Raw genomic sequence first — 19,463 nt, forward strand, 5'->3', positions numbered from 1 at the left:
TCATAGACATGAAGTCAACTTCCGATGGAATCACCAGTTCCTCCAAGGCAACCCTATGGCCAACTTCAAGTGGAATCTCTAGATCCCACCCATGATCAACTTGCGATGGAATCTCTAGTTCTTCCAAGGCAACCCTATGGCCAACTTCAAGTGGAACCTCTAGATCCCACCCATGATCAACTTCCGATGGAAACTCTAGTTCCTCCAAGGCAACCTGATGGCCAACTTTAAGTAGAATCTCTAGATCCCACCCATGATCAACTTCCGATGGAATCTCTAGTTCCTCCAAGGCAACCTGATGGCCAACTTCAAGTAGAATCTCTAGATCCCACCCATGATCAACTTCCAATGGAATCTCTAGTTCCTCCAAGGAAACCCTATGACCAACTTCAAGTGGAATCTCTAGATCCCACCCATGATCAACTTCCGATGGAATCTCTAGGTCCTCCAATGCAACTCGAGGGCCAACTTCAAGTGGAATCTCTAGATCTCACCCATGATCAACTTCTGATGGAATCTCTAGTTCTTCCAAGGCAACCCTATGGCCAACTTCAAGTGGAATCTCTAGATCCCACCCATGATCAACTTCCGATGGAATCTCTAGTTTTTCCAAGGCAACCCTATGGCCAACTTCAAGTGGAATCTCTAGATCCCACCCATGATCAACTTCCGATGGAATCTCTAGTTTTTCCAAGGCAACCCTATGGCCAACTTCAAGTGGAATCTTTAGTTCCTCCAAGGCAACCCTATGGGCAACTTCAAGTAGAATATCTAGATCCTATCCATGGTCAACTTCTGATAGAATTTCTAGTTCCTCCAATGCAACCCTATAGTCAACTTCGAGTAGAATCTCTAGTTCCTTTCTATAGTCAACTTCCAAAGGAATTTCTTAGTTCCTCCAATGCAACTCTACAATCAACTTCTAATGGAATTTATAGTTCCTCCAAAGCAACCCTATGGCCAACTTCAATGGAATCTCTAGTTCCTACCTATCATTAACTTCTAACAGAACATCTAGTTCCCCCAATACAACCCCAATTTTGAGTAGAATCTCTAGTTGCTACCCATGGTTAACTTCCAATGGAATCTCTAGTTCTTCCAATGCAACCCTATAGCCAACTTTGGGTAGAATCTCTAGGTCATTTCTATGGTCAACTTCCGACGGAATCTCTAGTTTCTCAAATGCAACCCTATGGCCAACTTCCAGTGGGATCTCTTTGGGGGCTCACCACGCGGCTGTTGAGCAGGATCCTGGACTCAGGGTCCGGCGTGGCGCGCAGACCCCGGATGCCCTCCTCGGCCTTAACCACCACGGTGAGGTTCTGGGTGCTGACAGTGTTCTCTGCTTGTAGGACAACAGTGGTCCCGTTCTCCACGATGCCCTCCAAGGAAACAACCGCAAACCACGTGTCGTCCGTCTTGGGGCCACATTTGACCACCGACACTGGGCAGGTCTTCTCAAAAAGGGTGCTGCGATTGCCGCCGATCCAACCAACGGTGGTGTTTGCTCCACCGGAGGAGATTTTGACCACTAGAAACGTGTGGTTGGCCTCTACATAAACGATGCCACCTTGTTCAGGTGGGGAGACAACCCGCAAGCCGGAGATTGGCGACTCAACCCCAAAATCGCAGGATACATTGGTCGCAAAGACAGTGTTACTTATGGTGGCCCGCAGGGTGTAAAAGCCTGGTGACGGGATGCCGAAGTTCTGCTTACGAATGATGGGCGAAGTCTCTTCCGTGGTGCAGAGGAGCCGGAATTCGCACTCGGAGTCGTTGTGCCACTTGGAAGCATGGAAGGACGGGTGGAAATCCATCTCCCAAGCAGAGGAGTTCCAGGAAAAGTAACTCGTTGGCGAAGATGGCACCCGGTTCCGGTGGCAAAGGAGGAAGGCGCCTGGTCCTGCATCATGTTGGATGCTCAACGTATCATTCGGCCCAATGGAGACGTCCTTGTTTTTGAAGAGCAGCTGCAAAAAGAAACGCCATGTTATTTATGTTATTCAGCGATGCATCAAACTGGTAATAATGATTAGAGGGATGGGTGTGTTGTTTTTGTTTTGGGCTAATATTAATATTATATTTGGTCTTTTTAAGGGGAAAAATGAATAAATACCAGGACTTTGTATATTTCAAGAGTCTGAAGTGTTTAAACTTGGAAACTTCATTCACTTTTTGGGTCAATGTAAATGCAAATAAGCAAGGACAGTGGTTAAATATTATTATTATTATTACTATTATTGACACAAAGACATAGTAGGACACAGCAAATGAGATATTAATGCTGGATTTATTATTATTATTATTATTATTATTATTATTATTCATACCAGATACATCATGGAGGGTCCTGGTGGCACGATGAAAAGGGACTCCTGGACCTGGACCATGGAGGGAGGATTTGGGCAGCGGTGGGCGATGGGAGATGGAGTGCTGGCCATTGAGCTGTTGGCACAGGATTCGAATTTGTTGCAGCATCCTCCAAGGGGCAGGCAGGAGTTGGTCAGTTGGCACCAATGGGACCCGGATGGACAGTCCATTTGCAGCTGCATCTCTTGCAAGGGATCCGTGCCGTTCCAGTCTTCCTTGCACCCTGAAATAATAATAATAATAATAATAATAATAATAATAATAATAATAATAATGCAGACTGTGCAAGGAAACTGACGAAACCATTGATCATATCCTCAGCTGCTGTAAGAAAATCGCACAGACTGACTACAAACAGAGGCACAACTATGTGGCCCAAAGGATCCATTGGAACTTATGCCTCAAGTACCACCTCCCAGCAGCAAAGAACTGGTGGGATCACAAACCTGCAAAAGTACTGTTTTGTTTGTTTTATCGGGCCTGGCCCCATGTAAGCCGCCCCGAGTCCCTTCGGGGAGATGGGGCGGGGTATAAAAATAAAGTTATTATTAAAGTTATTATTGGAAAATGAGCACGCAAAGATACTGTGGGACTTCCGAATCCAGACTGACAAAGTTCTGGAACACAACACACCAGACATCACAGTTGTGGAAAAGAAAAAGATTTGGATCATTGATGTCGCCATCCCAGGTGACAGTCGCATTGACGAAAAACAACAGGAAAAACTCAGCCGCTCTCAGGACCTCAAGATTGAACTTCAAAGACTCTGTCAGAAACCAGTGCAGGTGGTCCCGGTGGTGATGGGCACATTGGGTGCCGTGCCAAAAGATCTCAGCCGGCATTTGGAAACAATAGACATTGACAAAATCACGATCTGCCAACTGCAAAAGGCCACCCTGCTGGGATCTGCGCGCATCATCCGAAAATACATCACACAGTCCTAGACACTTGGGAAGTGTTCGACTTCTGATTTTGTGATACGAAATCCAGCATATCTATCTTGTTTGCTGTGTCATAATAAAATTACAACAACAACAACAACAACAATAATAATAATACTGTCCTAGACACTTGGGAAGTGTTCGACTTGTGATTTTGTGATACGAAATCCAGCATATCTATCTTGTTTGCTGTGTCATAATAAAATAACCACAACAACAACAACAACAATAATAATACAGTCCTAGACACTTGGGAAATGTTCGACTTGTGATTTTGTGATACGAAATCCAGCATGTCTATCTTGTTTGCTGTGTCATAATAAAACAACAACAACAACAACAACAATAATAATACAGTCCTAGACACTTGGGAAGTGTTCGACTTGTGATTTTGTGATACGAAATCCAGCATGTCTATCTTGTTTGCTGTGTCATAATAAAACAACAACAACAACAACAACAACAATAATAATAATACAGTCCTAGACACTTGGGAAGTGTTCGACTTGTGATTTTGTGATACGAAATCCAGAATGTCTATCTTGTTTGCTGTGTCATAATAAAATAACCAAAACAACAACAACAACAATAATAATAATACAGTCCTAGACACTTGGGAAGTGTTCGACTTGTGATTTTGTGATACAAAATCCAGCATGTCTATCTTGTTTGCTGTGTCATAATAAAACAACAACAACAACAACAACAACAATAATAATACAGTCCTAGACACTTGGGAAGTGTTCGACTTGTGATTTTGTGATACGAAATCCAGCATGTCTATCTTGTTTGCTGTGTCATAATAAAACAACAACAACAACAATAATAATAATACAGTCCTAGACACTTGGGAAGTGTTCGACTTGTGATTTTGTGATACGAAATCCAGAATGTCTATCTTGTTTGCTGTGTCATAATAAAATAACCAAAACAACAACAACAACAATAATAATAATACAGTCCTAGACACTTGGGAAGTGTTCGACTTGTGATTTTGTGATACAAAATCCAGCATGTCTATCTTGTTTGCTGTGTCATAATAAAACAACAACAACAACAACAACAATAATAATAATACAGTCCTAGACACTTGGGAAGTGTTCGACTTGTGATTTTGTGATACGAAATCCAGCATGTCTATCTTGTTTGCTGTGTCATAATAAAACAACAACAACAACAACAATAATAATACAGTCCTAGACACTTGGGAAGTGTTCGACTTGTGATTTTGTGATACGAAATCCAGCACGTCTATCTTGTTTGCTGTGTCATAATAAAATAATATGCATCCTTAGCCTTAGAGCAAAAGCAAAACTAATAAAAGAACTAAAAAAAATGTAGAGAAACACTCTAAACACAGGGGAATCAGGGCCAGCTAACACCTCCCAACAAGGTATTCCCCCAGGCAGGAAGCAGCCAGGCTTTGAAGCAAGGCTATTCAATGCTAATCAAGGTGGCCAATGGCAACATTCACGCTTGCCTCAAACAGACAAGAGTTCTTTGAAGCTCTCACCTTCTCCATGCGCCGGATGGTGCAAACGGAAGCGGACCTGGACGCGGCGCTGCAACTCCCGAGTCGCCAGCTCCAAAGCCAATAGAAATCCTTCTCTTGGGGACGTCAACATGGGAAACACTAAGGTCTGGAAGGGGGAAGAAAACCCAAAATGCTTGTACTATGATGCCTGCGCCCTAAAATGGGTTAAAGAATGGGTAACTCTCACCGATGAAAACAATTTAACATTAGAGGGTTTTGATCTCCGCAGAGGCTGGCATGCCTACCTCTGGTATGAAAAAAGACTAGAAGAAAAAAACTTTGGCAATCATTTTATAAGAGTGGCTTTAATTAAAACATGGGAGAAATATAATTTTTTTTTCTATACTAAGACACCATTATGGGTTTCCTCATTGGAGGCAGATGTAAGATTCATTTTAAATTGGAAAAAATGGCCAAAATACAAAGATATTCTGAAGAAAACTAATGGATCTTACAATCTAAAATCTCAAGAAGAATTGAGGAAAATTTTCCAAAATCTCTCATGGTTTCAATATGCACAAATTAAAATTTTTTTTTAATAGAGATGCAAAAATTGGTTTCAGCGATTCTGAAGGTGTATGGGACAAACTACTGATATCCAACAAAAAGGAGATTTCTAAAATTTATAACACATTATTAGGGTGGTCAACTGAAGAGGAGTCTGTGAAACAATGCATGATAAGTTGGATCAAAAATATTGGTCGTACTATAAATTTTTCAGAATGGGAACAAATTTGGAAAAAAAATCAAATATACTTATGCCTGGGACCTAAAAGAAAATTGGCTAAAATTTTTCCACAGGTGGTATATGACACCTAAGAAATTGGGAATTATGTACAAAACATACTCAAATAACTGTTGGAAATGTAAGTCCCAAGAAGGAACATTTTACCATCTTTGGTGGTCTTGTCCTAAAATACAAACATTCTGGAAAAAAAATTCATGAAGAAACACAAAAAATCTTAAATAAAATTTTTTCGATGAAACCCGGATCTTACTTACTAGGAATACTGGATGCATCTTTAAATTGGGAATTAAATGAAGAATCAAGAAAGCTATACTTTTGCAAAACTAATGAAGGCCAATTGGATAACAAGACATAGAAAGCAGGGTAATAATAATAATAATAATAATAATAATAAGAAGAAGAAGAAGAAGAAGAAGGTATTATTATATTATTATTCAAGTGTGCATCTACACTGGAGAACAGATGCAGTTTAATCCCACTATAACATCCGGGGTTCGGTGCAATGGGATCAAGAAAGCTATACTTTTGCAAAACTAATGAAGGCCAATTGGATAACAAGACACAGAAAGAGAGTTCTGGCCAAAAAATGGAAATTAGAACAGATTCCCGAATTATATCTTTGGCTAGAGAAATTGGAGGAAATAAGAGATATGGATCAATTAACTTTTTATATGAAGGAAACAAGAGGTAAACCCATGAAGAAGACCAATTGGGAAAAAGTGGACATATACGTCAAAGAAAAGAAAAAGACTAAATAAAAGAAGAACCGGACAATTATGTTATCTTAATATACATAATTGTTGCAAAAGTTTGTATGACAGCATCACTTTAATAAAAAATAATAATAAAAAAAGAAAGAAAACCCAAAAATGTTTCAAGTAATGCCCTTGGTTGGACTACGTTTCTCAAAATATGGATCCTTGAGCCACTCACCTCTATAGTTCCCAGTGGTGCCGAGAGCTCCTCCGTTTCGGTGACGTTTCCCGTCGGCAGGTAGGATTCGAACGCATGGGCGCCCAGGTAGAAATGCTCAGCATTTAAAACTATCTCTATTTGGGGAAGGAAAGAGGATAAATGTTACTTTAGATAAGGCATGGTAAAACTTCGGCCCTCCAGGTGTTTTGGACTTCAACTCCCACAATTCCAAACAGCTGGTACTTTGAAGATGCCTGCCACAGATGTGGGCAAAACGTCAGGAGAGAATGCTTCTGGAACATGGCCATACAGCCCGGAAAACTCCCAACAGCCCAGTATTATTATTACTATTATAAATAATAGCAGAACACTTCAAGCCTCAGGGAGAGATGGGTAATAAAATATCATCATCATCATCATCATCATCATCATATTTATTATTTTTTACAGGCAGGTAATATTTTATTATCATTATTACTATTATTATTATTTACACACATGCAATAATGTATTATTATTATTATTATCATTATTATTATTTATAGGTATGTAATAATGTATTATTGTTATTATCATTATTATTATTTGCAGGTATGTAATAATGCATTATCATTATTATCATTATTATTATTCACAGGCATGTAATAATGTATTATCATCATCATCATCATTTATATGCATATAATAATGTATTATTATAAGTATTATTATTATTATTATCATTATCATTATTTACAGGCATGTAATAATGTATTATCATCATCATCATTATTTACAGGCATGTAATAATGTATTGTTATTATTGTTGTTTACAAGCATGATATAATTTATTATTATTATTATTATTATTATTATTATTTATTCAACAACCTGCCTCAAGCCACGAAGAGTGGCTGATAAGAAATAAATTATAATTATAATTATTATTTAGTATTCATTAGTATTATTACCATTAATAATAATATCCCCCTTTTTTCTCTTTGAGACTCACAAAATTTAAAAACGATGCAATTTAAAAATTATATTATTTATAAACATATATAAATATTTATGGGTATTTATATGCAGATAAATATTAAAACAGAATGGAACATACAATTCTTTTAGTAACGCAAGCATTGTTTTGTTGCATTTAAGTGTATTTTTAATTAGGAGTTAAGTTGCATTTTTGGCCAAATGTAATGCAACTTTTTTTTTAAAAAGATGATGGATATTTAGGTGGGAATTGCTTGCATGAACACATTATCTTTTGCATCCAGAAATCTCCTTTCTCCAATATATTATGCAACCGGCTGTACATTCAATTGCCAAAAATGGGTGGAAAATGAATCAAGCAAAAGGCAAGGCTTATGGAGGAAATATTCTCAGCATCAGCAGATATATAATAGCGGCGTTTTAATAAATGTGGGGTTTTGGGTGAGTTTTCTGGGTTTTTTTTTTTTTTTTGGTCCGATGACCGCATCGCGACTGATGTGGAAAAGCGGCTGGGATCCAAAGGAAGCTCCAATGGAGCCAAATAGACTTTGCAGATACCGGCTTCTGTTCCTTGCTAAAAAAGCTTGCTTTTCCCTTCAGAGATCAATTGAACTTTAAAATAAGAGTGCAAGAAAGTGTGCAAATCTGCTCACTTTGTGGGTCTTTCGCCTTGAAACAAAATAGTAAACACCAAGGATATTGCAGGGGTATAAATAATAATAATAATGATGATGATGATGATGATGATGATGATGATGATGCAGCCCAGGAGCTAGCCATCAGAACAAATGCAATTCAGGCCAAGATCGAAAAATCAGCTGATGACCCAAAATGCAGACTGTGCAAGGAAGCTGACGAAATCATTGATCACATCCTCAGCTGCTGTAAGAAAATTGCACAGACAGACTACAAACAGAGGCACAACTATGTGGCCCAAATGATTCATTGGAACTTATGCCTCAAGTACCACCTCCCAGCAGCAAAGAACTGGTGGGATCACAAACCTGCAAAAGTATTGGAAAATGAGCACGCAAAGATACTGTGGGACTTCCGAATCCAGACTGACAAAGTTCTGGAACACAACACACCAGACATCACAGTTGTGGAAAAGAAAAAGGTTTGGATCATTGATGTTGCCATCCCAGGTGACAGTCGCACCTCAAGATTGAACTTCAAAGACTCTGGCAGAAACCAGTGCAGGTGGTCCCGGTGGTGAGCAGCACACTGGGTGCCGTGCCAAAAGATCTCAGCCGGCATTTGGAAGCAATAGACATTGAAAAAATCACAATCTGCCAACTGCAAAAGGCCACCCTGCTGGGATCTGCGCGCATCACCCGAAAATACATCACACAGTCCTAGACACTTGAGAAGTGTTCGACTTGTGATTTTGTGATACGAAATCCAGCATATCTATCTTGTTTGCTGTGTCATACAATAAAACAATAAAAATAAGAATAATAATTACATAAATAAACATAATAATAATAATAATAATAATAATAATAATAATAATAATAATAATAATAAGAAATGTAAGACTCCTTGCAAGGAGGTCTCTGGGTTTGGCACCAAACGGCACTCACGCACAGCAGAAAAGCCTATGGACCTTGCAAAACTACAACTCCCAGGAGTGCATCACATCTGACTTTCATAAGGTCTACAGGCATCTCTGGGTTTGGCACCAAACGGCATTCACGCTACAATGGAGAAGCCTATGGGCCTTGGAAAACTACAACTCCCAGAACTCATTGTAATTTAGCCCCGGCAGATCCAGTGGTGCCAAACAGCATTCATGCTACAGTGAAAATGCACCAGAGAAGCCAATGGACCTTGGAAAAACTACAATTCCCAGGAGCCCATCACAAAATTATCCATGGCTGTTCCAGTGGTGCCAAAGTGCCATTCATTCTACAGTGCAAATAAACCCAGCGAAACAAATGGACATTAGAAAACTACAACTCCCAGAAGTCCACCACAAATTAGCCCTGGCAGTTCCATTAGTGCCAAACGGCATCCATTCTACAGTGTAGAAACCAATGGACCTTGGAAAACTACAACTCTCAGGATCCCATCCCAATGAAGCTTGGCAGTTCCAGTGGTGCCCAAGTGGCATTAATTCTTCAGTGTAGATGCACCCAGAGAAGCCAGTGGACCTTGGAAAACTACATTCAATCTACAGTGTAGATGAACTGAGAAAAGCTAATGGAACTTGAAAAATGTGAGATTTGAATTGTTGTATCATGCCTGATTTTGCTTTTACCCTGTAAGTGTAGTTGGATTGATTGGTTATTTATAGCTGTCAATCAATGTTGTTTGCATCAGTTACATTGCTTCCTCAGCTCAATTGTTTGGCTCCACCTCTTCCTGGAGTAGGACAGTGTTTCCTTTTTCATTCCACCATCAAGCTTTTTACCAGATGGATGTGAGAGAGAGACTTGGCTTTAAAAGCCCTTGATTAAGTTACCTCTCAGCACCAATTCTGAGGTTCTTACCCTTGAGACTTATGCTTCATGTTCAGGGCCAACCTGGACGACGTTGAAGAGTCTCAAGCGCCTTCAAATCAGTTCTTTGGCACCAAAGGAAGACTGTGTCTTCAAACATAGGCCATTTGGACTGAGGCTGAGGTTTGCTCCGGCATTCACAGCCATTGAGAAAGAGGGACCTGGAAAAGCTTCTCAGCTGCAGAGCTCCTTGGACTTAAGACAACCAAAGACTGCAATGTATATTTTCCTTTACCTCTTTGAAACCTCCAGCTAATTGCCTTAAAGGGATAACCTTTTGTGAACAATAAAACCAGTTTTTGAGTTATCTACAGTGTTTTGGTCCTTGGGAGTTCCAGTTTTCCTAAAGGAGGGCAAGAAGCAATCCCCTGGGGAAAGATGTCACGTCCATGCCTCTTTTGCTAAGAGTTATAGCCCCAGGCGCGATGGCACAGAAAACTACAACTCCCAGAACTCCACCACAAATTAGCCCTGGCAGTTCCATTAGTGCCAAACAGGATTCATCGTACAGTGTAGATGGCCCAGAGATGTACAACTCCCAGAACTGGGAAAACTACAACTCCCAGAACTGGACAGGACACCCACCTGGGGGCTTGTGCTCGCAGAGGTAGCTGTGCTTGGCGGTGCAGAGGTCGGTGTTGCACTGCCCGGCGGGGCCCATGCGCACGCAGTGGTCGGCGTTGGAGGGGTGGGGCTCCCCGGGGAGCCAGTTCTGGCAGCTCTGCAGGTCAAAGCCCTCCTCGCCAGGCGAAGCGCCACTGGGCCCGGATGCCGCGTCGTTGAACCCGATCCAGACGTCCAGGCTCCTGCCGGGGAGAGAACACATGCGCATATGAGATCAGCATTACGATCAGCATTATGGTCACTCCTTGGAAGGTGATGAGTATTGTGGCCACATTTGGTGTGATTTGGCCCAGTGGTTTTCTTGTTAACTCGGTCCTAATTATGCACATTACATTTATATCTATACATATAAAAGAGTGATGACATCAGGGCAGCGGACAAAACAACAAAACTACAGGCCCCCAACCTCAAAATTTGACAACACAACCCATCATTCACGGCTCTAGGTTGATACAACAAAAAGGAAAAGAAAAATAAAGTCCTAATTACAGGGAGAGGAATAATAGTTTTTATCCAATTGCTGCCAGTTTGAAGGCTAAGCTCCACCTACTTGGTCTCCTAGCAACCTACTCAGCCCAGGGGACAGGCACAGTTAGGTCTCACTTAGGCCTCTTCCACAGATTATCAGATTTTAACTGGATTATATGGCAATGTAGACTCAAGGCCCTTCCACACAGCTATATAACCTATTTAGAATCTTATATTATCTGCTTTGAATTGGATTATCATGACTCCACACTTCCATATAATCCACTTCAGTGTGCATACTAAACATAAAGACAACCATACAGCAGACACGCAATACCACCACTACCTCAACAATTTCTCACCAACACCACCAGACAACGCCATAGTAACGCGTGGCCGGGCACAGCTAGTATACATATAGATAGATAATAATTCCAGTGCGCATCTACACTGGAGAATTGATGCAGTTTAATGCCACTTTAATATCCAGGGCTCGGTGCAATGGGATCAAGAAAGCTTTACTTTTGCAAAATGAATGAACACCAACTGGATAACAAGTCATAGAAAGAGGGATAATAAATAATAATAATAATGAATCATGTGGCCCAAATGATTCATTGGAACTTATGCCTCAAGTATAAAGAGCAGCACCAGGAAACTACAGGCCAATAACGTGTCTGCCCACTATGTTTAAACTACTGACTGGCATCATAGCTGACAGAATTCAAGACTATCTTGAAGAAAAAAAAATCTTGCCAGATGAACAGAAAGGCAACAAACGGAAAAGCAGGGGCACAAAAGACCAGTTATTGATTGACAAAATGATTCTGGAGAACTGTAAGAGCCGAAAAGCTAATCTTCACATGACGTGGATTGACTACAAAAAGGCCTTTGACTCACTCCCACACAGCTGGATCATCAAGTGCCTGGACGCCATTGGGATTAGTAAAAACGTTGGCACCTTCATTAAAAACATGATGGAGCACTGGAAAACTGAACTGTTTGTTGGAAATGAAAGCTATGGACTTGTCAACATCAGAAGAGGAATTTTCCAGGGAGACTCATTGTCCCCTCTGCTTTTCATTATTGCCATGATCCCTCTGTCAACAATCTTACAAAAAACAAATCTCGGCTACCAAACATCTAAGAATTCTCACAAAATTTCACATCTGATGTACATGGATGACCTGAAGCTATATGGGAAAACGGAAACTGAAATCCAGTCTCTGACCAACACTGTCTGAATTTTTAGCACTGATATCAACATGGAGTTTGGTTTGGACAAATGTTCGACAGTGGCATTGAAGAAGGGAAAAATCATTGAAAGTGAGGGCATAAATATGCCCAATGGCCAAACAATAAAGTGTCACCAGCCAGAGGCCTATAAATATCTGGGCATATTACAGCTGGACAACATCAAGCATGAACATGTGAAAACTGTGGTCAGCAAAGAATACACACAAAGGGTCAGAAAAATTCTCAAAAGCAAGCAAAATGGAGGCAACACCATCAAGGCCATAAACACCTGGGCCATACCTGTCATAAGATATACGGCTAGCAACATTAACTGGACACAGGCAGAACTTGACAATTTGGAGAGAAAAACAAGAAAACTCATGACCATTCATCATTCACTGCACCCTCGCAGTGATGTTGACCGGCTATATCTGCCTAGAAGATCAGGGGGCAGAGGACTCAAGTCAAACAAGCAGACAATGAAGAAGAACATGCCCTGGCAGAATATGGAAAGCAAAGTGAAGAACGTGCTTTGATTGAAGTCAAAAATCAGAAACTCCTCAAAGCACAGCAGACAAAAAATCAGTACAAGAAAACCGCACTACAAACTAGAGCTGACAGCTGGCACAACAAAACACTGCATGGAAAGTTCCTTGACAAAATGGAAGGAAAAGCTGATAAGGAGAAGACCTGGCTCTGGCTCACGAATGGGACCCTGAAGAAGGAGACAGAAGGCCTGATCCTTGCAGCCCAGGAGCAAGACATCAGGACAAAGGCAATTCAGGCCAAGATCGAAAAATCAGCTGATGACCCAAAATGCAGACTGTGCAAGGAAACCGACGAAACCATTGATCGTATCCTCAGCTGCTGTAAGAAAATCGCACAGACAGACTACGAACAGAGGCACAACTATGTGGCCCAAATGATTCATTGGAACTTATGCCTCAAGTACCACCTGCCAGCAGCAAAGAACTGGTGGGATCACAAACCTGCAAAAGTATTAGAAAATGAGCACGCAAAGATACAGTGGGCCTTCTGAATCCAGACTGACAAAGTTCTGGAACACAACACACCAGACATCACAGTTGTGGAAAAGAAAAAGGTTTGGATCATGGATGTTGCCATCCCAGGTGACAGTCGCATTGACGAAAAACAACAGGAAAAACTCAGCCGCTATCAGGACCTCAAGATGGAACTTCAAAGACTCTGGCAGAAACCAGTGCAGGTGGTCCCGGTGGTGATGGGCACACTGGGTGCCGTGCCAAAAGATCTCAGCCGGCATTTGGAAACAATAGACATTGACAATATTACGATCTGCCAACTGCAAAAGGCCACCCTGCTGGGATCTGCAGGCATCATCCGAAAATACATCACACAGTCCTAGACACTTGGGAAGTGTTCGATTTGTGATTTTGTGATATGATATCCAGCATATCTTTCTTGTTTGCTGTGTCATACAATAAAATAATAATAATAATAATAATAATAATAATAATAATAATAATAATAATACATCACACAGTCCTAGACACTTGGGAAGTGTGTTGTCGAAGGCTTTCATGGCTGGGATCACAGGGTTGTTGTATGTCTTTCGGGCTGTGTGGCCATGTTCCAGAAGCATTCTCTCCTGACGTTTCGCCCACATCTATGGCAGGCATCCTCAGAGGTTGTGAGGTATGGAGAAAACTAAGCAAAGAGGTTGATATACCTCACAATCTCTGAGGATGCCTGCCATAGATGTGGGCGAAACGTCAGGAGAGAATGCTTCTGGAACATGGCCATACAGCCTGAAAGACATACAACAACACTTGGGAAGTGTTCGACCTGTGATTTTGTGATATGAAATCCAGCATGTCTATCTTGTTTGCTGTGTCATACAATAAAATAATAATAATAATAATAATAATAATAATAATAATAATAATAATAATATTCAAGTGTCCATCTACACTGGAGAATGGATGCAGGTTAATCCCACTACAACATCCAGGGTTTGGTGCAATGGGATCAAGAAAGATGTAGTTTTGCAAAACTCTGCCAAAGACTCTCAGGAGTGGTATTAAGTGGTGGAAGTGGTATTAAACTACCTCAATTCTCTGGTGTAGATGCACCAAATGCACAAACTTCAAATGCAATTGGAAACTATGGATGTCTATGTGGTTTGGAGATGTGGCCGAGCCCGACTGCACCTTGAAAGCATGCAAAAAGAAAGAAGAAGAAGGAGGGAAGCCAGCAGGAAAGGAGGGGCTCCCAAATCTTTGGCCAAGTCCCCAAAAGCGCAGCCAAACCCGCCCACGGCAAAGAGGAGGGAGGGAGGGAGGGAGGCGCCACGGAGCCAAAGAAAACCACACAAATCTTCTGGAAAGGTATAGAAAAACGCCACTGCCCCGTCTTTGCAAACAGAGGGGCCTCCGATTCCTAGGAAACACCGTTCGGATCCATGCTGGCATCCACACCGCGCTCCCGGTTGCCTCGCTTTCAGAAGCAAAGTTCTTTTTTAAAAAAAATTAAAAATATTTTATTGAAAAACATATAACATATAACATAAGTGATAGACATGCATATATACCACTGTGCGGGAAGTTTAGAAACAATAACATAAAATACACACGCATATATATACATACATATACACTAGCTGTGCCCGACCATGCGTTGCTGTGGCAAAGTGGTGGTGGTATTGGTTAAAAATTGTTGTGTAATTTTTATTTGACGTTATTTGGTTTTTTTAAATTAATTTTATTGTAAGTTATCTTTTTATTTATTATGTTTTATTATTTTCTTGTATTATTTTTAGTTATTTTCTGTTATTATAGTATTTTATTGTATTAATTTTTTAGTGTTTTTAATTATTTTGTAATGTTTTTTATTATTTTTGATTGGGCTGCTAGGAGACCAAGTTGGAGGAGCTTAGCCTTCTAACTGGCAGCAATTGGATAAAAACAATTATTCCTCTCCCTCTAATGAGGACTTTATTTTTCTTTTCTTTTTGTTGTATCAACCTAGTGGCATGGATGATGGGTTGTGTTGTCAAATTTCGAGGTTGGGGGGCCTGTAGTTTTGTTGATTTGTCTGGTGCCGTGATTCCATCACTCTTTTATATATATAGATATATAGAATCATAGAATCATATCATACATATATGTATCTAAAGAAAGGAGAAAGAGAGAGGGAAGAGAAAGAGAAAGAAAATGACAATAATAATAATACTGAAAAAAGGAGAAACAAAGGGGGAAAAAACCAAAAAAGCAAAAACAAAAAACCCTAAATTCTCCCTGTTGCCTTAACATCTATGCAAAAACAATACATAAACAATACAATCACATTAAAATTGACTTCCTGCTATTGTGTAGTGCTTTGAAAACCATTCTTTTTATGTTCCACGCCCCTTTGTTTCTTTTATCTACTTGTTTTCTCTTTACTACTTGGTCTGGGACGATCCTTGGTTCATTCTTCTCTAAACCATTTTCATATTATTATCTTGCAAATTTCGTTTTTTAAATAATTTTTAATTGATTCCCAATTTGTTTGTTTTCTTGTTTTTCCTTGAGTGTTTGCTAGTAAGTACAGTAGAGTCTCACTTTTCCAACATAAACGGGCCAGCAGAATGTTGGATAAGCGAATATGTTGGATAATAAGGAGGCATTAAGGAAAAGCCTATTAAACATCAAATTAGGTTATGATTTTATAAATGAAGCACCAAAACATCATGTTAGACAACAAATTTGGCAGAAAAAATAGTTCAATACGCAGTAATGCTATGTAATAATTACTGTATTTATGAATTTAGCACCAAAATATCACGATATATTGAAAACATTGACTACAAAAATGCATTGGATAATCCAGAATGTTGGATAAGTGAGTGTTGGATAAGTGAGACTCTATTGTATGTTAATTTGTCCATGTTCATTAGTTCAAAAATTTTTATTATACCATAATTTGATATCTGGCCTGTCTTTTTCCCTCCATTTTTTGGCATAGGTCAGTCTCGCAGCTGTCACTAGATAATTGAACAAGATTTCTTTATTTTTTTAATCTTTTTCTATATCATACATCCCTAGAAGGAGGAATTTGGGATCTAAATTAACTTTGATCTGTAGCATATTCTGTATACCTTGTTGTATTTCCTTCCAGAATTCTCAGACGCAAAGTTCTTAGCACAGGTCTTAGCATTAGTCCCGAGCAGCAAAGAAAGCACTAAACAACATTAGTCCCAAGCAGGGAAGCACTAAACCCGTTGCTAATCTTCTTAAGCACCTTCTGCATTGAGCCAACTGTTTTGTATGGAGGGAAGAATGGAAAGGAGAGCGTAAACCCATCGCTAATCTTCCTAAATCCTTTCTGAACCAAGCCAAATATTTTACATTTTTTAATTGTGAGTTTAGGAATGTTTTAGGAAGCCACTTTGGGAGAAAGGGAGTATAGAACTATTTATTTATTATTTATTTGTTAGCAACATTTATATCCTGCCGTTTTCACCCCGAAGGGGACTCAGGGTGGCTTACAAGTTATACGTACATCTATCTATATATATAAAAGAGTGATGGCATCATGGCGACGCACAAAACAACAAAACTACAGGCCCCCCAACCTCGAAATTTGACAACACAACCCATCATTCACGCCTCTAGGTTGATACAACAAAAAGAAAAGAAAAATAAAGTCCTAATTAGAGAGAGAGGAATAATTGCTTTTATCCAATTGCTGCCAGTTAGAAGGCTAAGCTCCTCCTACTTGGTCTCCTAGCAACCCAATAAAAATAATAAAAAACACTAAAAATAATTTAAAACACTAAAAATTAATACAATAAAATAATAAAAAATAATAAATAAAAAGATAACTTACAATAAAATTAATTTAAAAAATACAAATAACGTCAAATAAAAATTACACAACAATTTTAAACCAATACCACCACCACTTTGCCACAGCAACGCATGGCCGGGCACAGCTAGTCTATATATATAAAAGAGTGATGGCATCAGGGCAGCGGACAGAACAACAAAACTACAGGCCCCCCAACCTCGAAATTTGACAACACAACCCATCATTCACGGCTCTAGGTTGATACAACAAAAAGAAAAGAAAAATAAAGTCCTAATTAGAGAGAGAGGAATAATTGCTTTTATCCAATTGCTGCCAGTTAGAAGGCTAAGCTCCTCCTACTTGGTCTCCTAGCAACCCAATAAAAATAATAAAAAACACTAAAAATAATTTAAAACACTAAAAATTAATACAATAAAATAATAAAAAATAATAAATAAAAAGATAACTTACAATAAAATTAATTTAAAAAATACAAATAACGTCAAATAAAAATTACACAACAATTTTAAACCAATACCACCACCACTTTGCCACAGCAACGCATGGCCGGGCACAGCTAGTCTATATATATAAAAGAGTGATGGCATCAGGGCAGCGGACAGAACAACAAAACTACAGGCCCCCCAACCTCGAAATTTGACAACACAACCCATCATTCACGGCTCTAGGTTGATACAACAAAAAGAAAAGAAAAATAAAGTCCTCATTACAGGGAGAGGAATAATAGTTTTTATCCAATTGCTGCCAGTTTGAAGGCTAAGCTCCGCCCACTTGGTCTCCTAGCAACCTCCTCAGCCCAGGGGACAGGCACAGTTAGGCCTCACTTAGGCCTCTTCCACAGATTATCAGATTTTAACTGGATTATATGGCAGTGTAGACTCAAGGCCCTTCCATACAGCTATATAACCCATTTAGAATCTTATATTATCTGCTTTGAACTGGATTATCTTGAGTCCACACTGCCATATAATCCACTTCAGTGTGCATACTAAACATAAAGACAACCATACAACAGACATTCAATACCACCACTACCTCAACAATTTCTCACCAACACCACCAGACAATGCCACAGCAACGCGTGGCCAGGCACAGCTAGTATTATATAATTTATTATTAAAAAGGTAAAGGTTTTCCCCTGACGTTAAGTCCAGTCATGTCTGACTCTGGGGCTTGGTGCTCATCTCAATTTCTAAGCCAAAGAGCCGGCGTTGTCCATAGACACCTCCAAGGTCATGTGGCCAGCATAACTCATGGAGCGCCGTTACCTTCCCGCCGGAGCGATACCTATTGATCTACTCACATTGGCATGTTTTCGAACTGCTAAGTTGGCAGGAGCTGGAGCTAACAGCGGCTGCTCATGCCGCTCCTGGAGTTTGAACCTGGGACCTTTCAGTCTGCAGCTCAGCACAATATAAGCACTATATAACCATTATACATTAAAATTATATTGTACTACAATAAATAGATAATAAATATGTTGGGAATCACCCTGGACTACTCAAGTCTAAATGTAGTTAGATAGATGATAGAGTTAGATTGAGGGAATCCTTTCCCTGTTTCCAAAGCAGGCCTAGACAGGCTTTACTGTGTTTCACTCTATCCTTGTTTACGTCACATCCCTTACTTTGAAGTCAGTAGAAATGTGACTCTTTAGGGACACTAACTTCCCATTGGTCAGAATGTCTTTTATGGCCCCAATAAACTGGACCATGAGGTTGGAACCATTTTGGTTCAGTTTCTTCTCCCTTTGTTCTTCTAGATAACAACACGTCTCGCCATCTCTCCTGGCAAGATGTAACTATGTAGATGTTTGTTATTTTTCCTTTCTTATTTTTCCTTAGAAACCAGTCTAGAGTAGACTATACAGCTCCCAAGCCTTTCTATCTACAATGGAGTTCTAAATAAATGAATAAATATTTTTTGAACTTTTATTGAGACTCTGCAGTCCATTGCCATCCTAAAGGGTCAAAGTCTTCTCTTGCTCGCCCCGTGTAAGTAAATGTTGCATTTGAAAGCTTTTGCTTTTGCTACTCTGCTGATTTTTGGTGGAATCTCCCTCAGAGAGGGTTAAGTTGAGTCTAACCGCTCAGAGATTACCACAACAAAATAGATAGCTAGGAGTCCCCGGTGGCGCAAAACCCTTGTGCTGGCAGATTACTAACTTGCAGATTGGGTTGCTGACCTGAAGGTTGCCAGTTCGAATCCAACCCAGGGAGAGCATGGATGAGCTCCCTCTGTCAGCTCCAGCACCATGCGGGGACATGAAAGAAGCCTCCCACAAGAAAGATAAAAAAATCAAACATCTGGGCAACGTCCCC

General features: G+C 39.9%; 1 protein-coding gene across 1 annotated transcript in view; it reads right to left on the reverse strand.

The window, feature by feature from the left end:
• The window catches only part of pkd1 (polycystin 1, transient receptor potential channel interacting), a 143,430-nt gene that overhangs the window by 75,154 nt on the left and 48,813 nt on the right, over nucleotides 1–19,463 (reverse strand). The window contains exons 7-11 of the mRNA XM_062964287.1: nucleotides 10,570–10,790; nucleotides 6,527–6,642; nucleotides 4,825–4,951; nucleotides 2,331–2,593; nucleotides 1,230–1,970 (exon numbers count right to left, since the gene is read on the reverse strand). Coding sequence (XP_062820357.1) covers nucleotides 1,230–1,970; nucleotides 2,331–2,593; nucleotides 4,825–4,951; nucleotides 6,527–6,642; nucleotides 10,570–10,790 — 1,468 coding nt within the window. The remainder of the gene's footprint in view (nucleotides 1–1,229; nucleotides 1,971–2,330; nucleotides 2,594–4,824; nucleotides 4,952–6,526; nucleotides 6,643–10,569; nucleotides 10,791–19,463) is intronic.

The sequence above is a fragment of the Anolis carolinensis genome, unplaced genomic scaffold (assembly GCF_035594765.1).
Source record: "Anolis carolinensis isolate JA03-04 unplaced genomic scaffold, rAnoCar3.1.pri scaffold_13, whole genome shotgun sequence".
Classification (NCBI taxonomy): Eukaryota; Metazoa; Chordata; class Lepidosauria; order Squamata; family Dactyloidae; genus Anolis; species Anolis carolinensis.